This window comes from Melanerpes formicivorus, unplaced genomic scaffold (genome assembly GCF_026170545.1).
Source record: "Melanerpes formicivorus ecotype bairdi unplaced genomic scaffold, bMelFor1.0.p_v2 SCAF_2, whole genome shotgun sequence".
NCBI classification, from domain to species: Eukaryota; Metazoa; Chordata; class Aves; order Piciformes; family Picidae; genus Melanerpes; species Melanerpes formicivorus.
The window spans coordinates 34,692,077-34,699,291 of NW_027142354.1; the positions used below are offsets into that span (position 1 = coordinate 34,692,077).

The 7,215-nt window shown below is 43.8% G+C and overlaps 1 protein-coding gene across 5 annotated transcripts; it reads right to left on the minus strand.

Moving 5' to 3' along the window:
- Position 1: 1 nt before the first annotated feature.
- Positions 2-7,210, minus strand: NDUFAF7 (NADH:ubiquinone oxidoreductase complex assembly factor 7). 5 transcript variants are annotated; one of them, XM_068156109.1, is made up of 10 exons: positions 6,931-7,210; positions 6,658-6,821; positions 6,429-6,509; positions 5,665-5,775; positions 4,593-4,803; positions 4,100-4,158; positions 3,383-3,496; positions 2,438-2,581; positions 1,927-2,100; positions 2-1,446 (listed from the first exon to the last, which is right to left on the minus strand). In XM_068156109.1, exons 1-10 carry the CDS (start codon positions 7,010-7,012, stop codon positions 1,357-1,359), a joined length of 1,230 nt encoding a protein of 409 aa, XP_068012210.1. In that variant the 5' UTR covers positions 7,013-7,210; the 3' UTR covers positions 2-1,356. The 5 variants fall into 5 exon arrangements, with proteins under 5 accessions (XP_068012210.1, XP_068012190.1, XP_068012200.1 ...); XM_068156089.1 differs by having other exon boundaries at positions 2-1,569; positions 6,931-7,208; XM_068156117.1 differs by having other exon boundaries at positions 1,382-1,516.
- Between the last annotated feature and the right edge of the window lie 5 nt (positions 7,211-7,215).

Here is a 7,215-nt window from a genome sequence, read left to right on the forward strand (position 1 = left end):
AATTCTCTCTCACAGTATCACCAAGGTTGGAAGAGACCTCAAAGATCATCAAGTCCAACCTGTCACCACAGACCTCATGACTATGCCATGGCACCAAGTGCCACGTCCAATCCCCTCTTGAACACCTCCAGGGATGGTGACTCCACCACCTCCCTGGGCAGCCCATTCCAATGGCTAAGGACTCTCTCTGTGAAGAACTTTCTCCTCACCTCGAGCCTAAACCTCCCCTGGTGCAGCTTGAGACTGTGTCCTCTTGTTCTGGTGCTGGTTGCCCAGGAGAAGAGACCAACCCCCTCCTGACTACAAACCCCTTTCAGGGAGTTGTAGAGGGCGATGAGGTCTCCCCTGAGCCTTCCCTTCTCCAGGCTAAACAATCCCAGCTCCCTCAGCCGCTCTTCATAGGGCTTGTGCTCAAGGCCTCTCCCCAGCCTTGTTGCCCTTCTCTGGACACGTTCAAGAGTCTTGATGTTTTTCTTAAACTGAGGGGCCCAGAACTGGACACAGGACTCAAGGTGTAGCCTAATCATTGCAGAGTACAGGGGCACAATGACTTCCCTGCTCCTGCTGGCCACACTATTCTTGATACAGGCCAGGATGCCATTGACCTTCCTGGCCCCCTGGGCACACTGCTGGCTCATGTTTAGGCAGCTGTTAATCAGCACCCTCCTCTCCCTTTCTTTTGGCAGCTCTCCAGCCACTCTGACCCCAGCCTGTAGCACTGCATGGGGTTGTTGTAGTCAAAGTGCAGCACCTGGCACTTGGATTTGTTGAATGACATTATGTTGGACTCCGCCCATCTGTCCAGTTGATCCTAGAAGTAAGTGGTTCTTTATATTTCCTTGTTTGTGATTTCTTACAAGATATGCCCTGCTGCGGGAATTCTGTTAGCAGGTGCTATGGAAGTAACACTTCTTGAATGGTTCTTGTCAGCATTCTCTTTATAAAAAATATCTTAAAATGTTGTCTTGAGTTTTAAATGTACTCAGCTTTGGTACTTGCTTAAAGTCTCAGCACATCTGTTTGTTACTGGTAAGTTTAAACTTGATTCCACTAGTAAATATCAGACTTCTGAAACATCATTTATTTTCTGATCCCTGTAGGTTGGTTTCTGTATGGGCAGCATTTGGTTTGTACAATACTACTTTGAATAAGCTAGTTGACAGATTTAGAATGCTGCGTGAAATTTACTCCACAGTACCACTCCCCACCAAATTATGACTTAGTTCTTACCTTACTCCATATGCTGATTACATTACTGAAGTACCTTTAATAGGCAAAACCTTTTTTTGTTAAATAAATTTATTAAGTTGCTATTGAAAACTACTACTATCAGACATTTTGCTATAGTGCTTGAAATTACTTCAGTAAGAGTTCACCAAATCCAGCAACAGGTGACACAGGAGACTTCAATTCTGGCTTGTGTTTCTTGTCCGGATGTGGAAATCTCTGGTGAGGCAGTAGGGCAAAAAAGTTAAAGCAGTCGCCCATCTTCTTGGGATTCATCAACATATCGTAGCTGTGAAGCAACTGCTCACGAGTTTCTGTGTCACGTGAATTCTGCAAAAGTACCTGAAAGAGTAGGTTATAGCCCTCCCTCCTTCCCTATAAATTCCTTTATACCTGCAATCTCTTGTTGCATCCTTTTCACTTCTACTAATCTAACAGTGCCATGATGTTCAGTACTGGTGAGATCTCTGGTGGAGCTGATGTACGTAGCAAAGTTTTGCATTTAATACACCTAAATACAACAAACTTACTTTGAGGCTTCTCCGAGACATAGGGTACTCTGGATCCATTTCTTTGACCTTGCAGCTACATCTTGTTTTGAACAACTTTAAACTCAGATTTTTATGAAAGCTCTCTCGCTGCTAAGAGCACTGCTTGTGGATTAGGGGAGTTTATGCACCTGTAAGCACTGCAACGTACCTGCAATCGGAGGTCAATGCCCATGTTTTTTAGAAACTCCCGCTGTGTTATGGGGCCTAATGTGGCTGTTTTTCCCTGGGTCATCTTTCGAAGGTAGCTGAAGTCAACATCTGCTGTCAGGTCTGCTGTACCTGGAGCTTTCAGCACGTCATGAGGTTTATGATTCTGGAAACCCTGAAGAATTAAAAGGGAAGATGATGCTGGGCTCTATTCCTGACTGCCATAACTCAAGGCTAGTGAAGCCTACTGTTGTGTGTGAGAGAGTTGAGAACAGCAGATTACACTTTGAAAAATTGAGATAAATGTAGCAAGGGCTGAGATTATCCCTTCTGCCTGATGGGAACATATATGATTAAGTAAGAACTCAATTACTCGTTTCATGGTTGCAGCATAATGCAGGTTTTGACAAGATGTCCACTCAAGACCTTTCTTTCATAAGAACCTTGCTTATTCAAGTAACAAACAATAAACCCAAATACTGTTATCTTTTATTTCAGGGTGAATGACTTACCCGGAAAGTGTCTGTTTTGGTTCCATCATGACCATAATCGGCAACCAGTGCAGCCCCACCGTCCTTTTCTATACGACAGGCAAGCCTCTGAATGATGACACCAGCCTCAGGACACACTTCCACATGATCTCTCCTTTCTTCAGGCTAGTGCAGAGTTCAAAGATAGAAAGACCTGTATTAGCAAACAAGTACAGGGCAGGAGTTCTTCACCCTTGATAGCTTTGGCAATGTCACCACTTCACTGGGGCACAGAGATCCAGGGGTGTCTGTTAGAGCTTGAACTAGTTTTTGCTGTCATTTTCAATTTGTTTTTCAAGTACTGGATTTCACTCACCTCTTCTATAACTTTCTATAGTCAATGAATTATTTTTTTTTCTAACAAAAACACCTGCATCAAGTGAAACTGTATTGCTGTGGTACTCAAAGAATTAAAACAGCTCTTCAGCTGTCTGCACCCTTCAAAAAGGCTCTTCTGTGTGGAACTGTAGTGTGTGTTAATCTCAACTAATTAATTTTGTAACTTTAAGAATTCAGTGAACTTGGCAAAAAATGTGATTTTGGACACTTCCATTACAGGTCAGCATAGCACAGAAGTGTCCAGCTGCACTGATTAAATACACACCAGGTTGATAGCCTGTCTTAGGTAGGACCCACTGTTGAAATGGTGATGTAATACATAGAGAACACTCTCTTGCCTCAGCTTGCTCTGTGAAGTGCTCTGATTTTGTGACATTTGATGTATTTGTTTACTTTTGTAACGTATGTTCCCCTGTACACAAAGTTAAATGCTTGTGGAAGCTTTGCAAAATGGAAAGGGTAAGCTTTGTTCACTCACTTATAGACTGAGACCTCTCCTCTTGCTGTCAAGATTAACAGGGCAGCAGTAAATATTCTTGAAAGAGTCAGGAAAGACCAAAGTACAAACTCTGGTAAGCATAACCTTGCCTGAATAAAATTTTCTGTTGCAGGAGTACTGGATGGTGAAAGGACAAACCGCAGCTGGTCAGGAACTTCTGGATCGATGTCAACCAACACTTCACGCCAACCTTTCTCTGTTCTCTGTTCAATAAACCCAAAGTACAAATTTTTCATTCTAACAGGTACACTAGAGTCTTGATTATTAAACTAATGTGTCAAGCATATTTACACATATTTGAAAAACATAATATGCTATTAACAATTATTAATTCCTATTTAATTCTAGTAACTTCCTTGGAAAAACCTTAGACTCGCCTGCAGAGTCATCAAATACAGGTTTAATGAAAAAGAATGAGTAATGCTGCTAATAAAAATGCTGCTTCTACTAACATGCAACATTTAACTTCGCAAAATCAAATATTTTATGCAACCAGTGATTTTCATAAACTAGTTATCAAATGGAAGTTTCTTCTGACTCTTAACTAGCCTCTATTTTGCTATTCTCATTACCATTCAAATGAAAGCCCTCCAGTCTTTGGTAGTAGTCCATCAGATACTTAGTTTTTCTTCCATTCAAGACCCATTACTAATTTTACAGTTGTCACCTAAATTAAGCCTTATTTGTACAAATGCAGTTTTAACACGAGAGACAATGCATGTGTCTAGTTTGGCACTCTAATTATATTCTTCCTCGAAGAGAAACTCTTTAAGCAGCTGGTGGCTGTTACAATCTTTTTACAGTACCTGAAATTTATGTATTGGAAGGGCATCAAAAAACTCATGTGCTAGGTAAAAGCTGTAACCTGTGGGAAGGCAAAACCAAATTAAATTATTATTACTTCCAAAGTAGCTTCCAAATGCTAAAACCATTTTAATTATGATTTTTTATTAAGCTAGTTTATACAGCCATGAAATAATTGTGATTACCTCTAGCCTGGATACACCAAAGACAGCATTTCTACAGCAAGCTGGCTCTAGCTTCCAGCCCTTGGATTTTAGAGTGGTCTCCCATGAAAAGGAGTCGTCAAAATATATGGAATTGGGTAGTTACCACAAAATGTAGTCAGAATAGGTAGCAGTTAAGAAAATGAGTTGAGATCCCACTTCAGATTCATAAAAGAACAACAACTCTAACTTTTCTATTTATTATGAAGGCTAGCAGGGATGTGCTCTGTTGTCAAAAACTGCACATGGAGGAAGGATGATATCCCTGTAACACAATGTTCAAGCCCCTTACCTGGTGGCACATCCTGAATGTCTCTGTACCAGAAAATAGGAATTCCAGTTTTGGTAACACCCTGCATGTAAGCAGACTTGTCCTCAGGGTTTGACTGCACCTTCCCTCCTGTTAGCATCAGTGCTTGGGACTCGCTGAGTTTGGGACTTACTTCTACCAGATGAATAGAGACATCACATTTACTAAGTAAAGAAGCAAGCTGGTTGAAGACCTGTAAAGGCAGATGGATTCTATTAGGTGCAGTTATGTTTTGTACACATTAAAGGTTTAAGAATTAATCTTTAATCTCATTATTTATATTCAAGATAAAAGATTTAACTGGCTTTCATACAGCACAAATAGTCCTAGTGAAAGAGACTGCATTTTGCTCTTCCAGAAGGAAGAAGGAATTTCTTCATCAATTTTAGTAAAAGCTGTTTACATCAATAGCCTGAGAGCAAGTAGCTCCTCTAAGACCTGTAAAGGATTTAGCATTAGGAGAAAAAACATTCAGTTTTCCCAGGCACGATAAACAAAAATCACTTGATACTGTTTATTTCACTGTTGCTGGAAGTATTCTATTTACATATCTTAATGAAATTTTTTAAGAGGGTTCTGAGGTTCCAAGCATGATAGAAAAGAGAAGGTAATCTCAGAAGAAAAATGGCCCTAAAATCCCTAGTGTCACAACTTCTCTTCTGTATTACTGTCCTCTCCTCTTCCTCCTGTTGATTTTGCTGAGGGCCCCCTCCACAGCAGCACCATCCTATAGGGATTTCAGTTTGGATAATGCTTTCCTACAGAGAAATAATTAATCATGGACTATTCCTGCTCTCCTCTTCTACCAAGTAGCATTTGAAAGATCCCATGTGCACAGTGTGTGCACACTGACCCGTGTTCTGCTTGCAGCTGAGAGACCTGGTCTCAGAAACATGCATATATTTTATTTAGAGTCAAAGCTGCAAATCGTGTGACTGGAATGACTTGGTTACCAGGAAGAAAATTAAACCCTACAGCAAAACATCATTCCTTTAGATTTCAGAGTAGCCATGGAATAAAGAAAGAAATAGTATTAATATTAGTTTTAACCTACCCGTAATATATCATCAGTGAGAGTGCCCCTTCCTGGGCCTAGTTCCACCAGCTGGAATACTTTAGGTTTGCCCATGGCTATCCATTCACTAATATACCATATTCCTATTAACTGAAAGTGAGAAATGACACAAAGAAGGGGTTACAGTGTAACATGACAACTAAAAAGTGGTATTTGCCTTTTATCCAGTAACAACGAAGCTACCCTGCAATATGCTCTGCCTATTTTAAATGTATGAAAAATCATTATGTAACTGCCCTTTTCTGTTTAAGTGTTAAAATTGCTCGTTTGCTGTCAGCACAGCAGAAGCAACTCTCCATCAGACTCTCTTCTGGCTGAAGCAAGAACTTTCACTTATGGCTGAAATGCCATAGGTCACTGCCTAGCTACCTCTGAACAACTGATTGATTAGGTAGTGTTGGATGATAGGCTGGTCTCGATGATGTCAAAGGTCTCTTCCAACCTGGTTTATTCTATTCTAACTGTTCTTCACGGCAGTGCATTTACCAAAGTGTAGGATAGCGTTTAGTCAGTCCTCACTGCAGGAAACGATACACAAATCATTGTGAATCAGAACAAAATCCGACAATTAGTTTCGGGGAGAGTTTTCACAGTACGAAGCTACTGCAACTTTTTATTTGTAAGCAAGTTCTACATGAAAATGCTACTACGCACGGGTGGTGGATTAGAAAAACAAAATACCTCCTCTTCCTCCAACTTAAGAGCGAAAAGAAGCTACCTAACACAAAGGAACTATGCATTACCTCTCCAAATATCTGACTTATTTCAGGCGAGGTGACGAAATCCCCGCTTTCGCCGATGCAGCCGCCGCGCGTGTAGTAACCCTGTTGGGGGGAGAGGAGCCGGAGGCCCAGTGAGCGGTACGAGGGGGTCGCTCTCCGGCCGGCTCCGACGCTACGGGCCCTGGGTGCTCAGGCATCGCACCCGCGGCCCACAAGCGGTAACGGTGAGGTCGTCCAGCCCCTCCCCCACCTGGCCGGGGTTCGTGAGCGCCTCCCGCATGTACTCGGCCACCGTCACCGGCCCCGTGGCCCGCAGCTTGAGTAGCAAGTGCCGCAGCATCGCGGTGGGCCCGCTAGACCCCTCGGTGTCCACCTGGCCCCCCGCGCCCGAGGAGGTCTGCGCTGCCGCCGGAGCTGTGAGGAGAGGTGGAGCAGGGATCTTAGCGGGACGGCTCGCGCCCCGCCGCTCCGAAAGAAGCAGCAGGGGTGGGGGTTGGGGGGGGGAGGTTAAGGCAGCCATTACCGTGGTGACGGGGAAGCCGGCGGCGGCCGGCGAGACCCAGCGCGGCAGCGAAGAGCGAGCGGCGCGAGGGCAGCGAGACCATGGCAGCAGCCCCTCCGCCTCCTCTTCCCCGGGTCCTGGCCGCTCGGTGGCCGCGTTGAGCCCCGATCCCTACGTGCGGACGGGCTACCGGCTACAGACTGCTGGGGGCAGACGAAAGGCTCTGAGCCTTAGTTGAGACGCCCCCTATCCCCGCTTCCCGGCCTCGCCCACGTCAAATTCCCGCTCGTCCTCCACTGCCCTTTC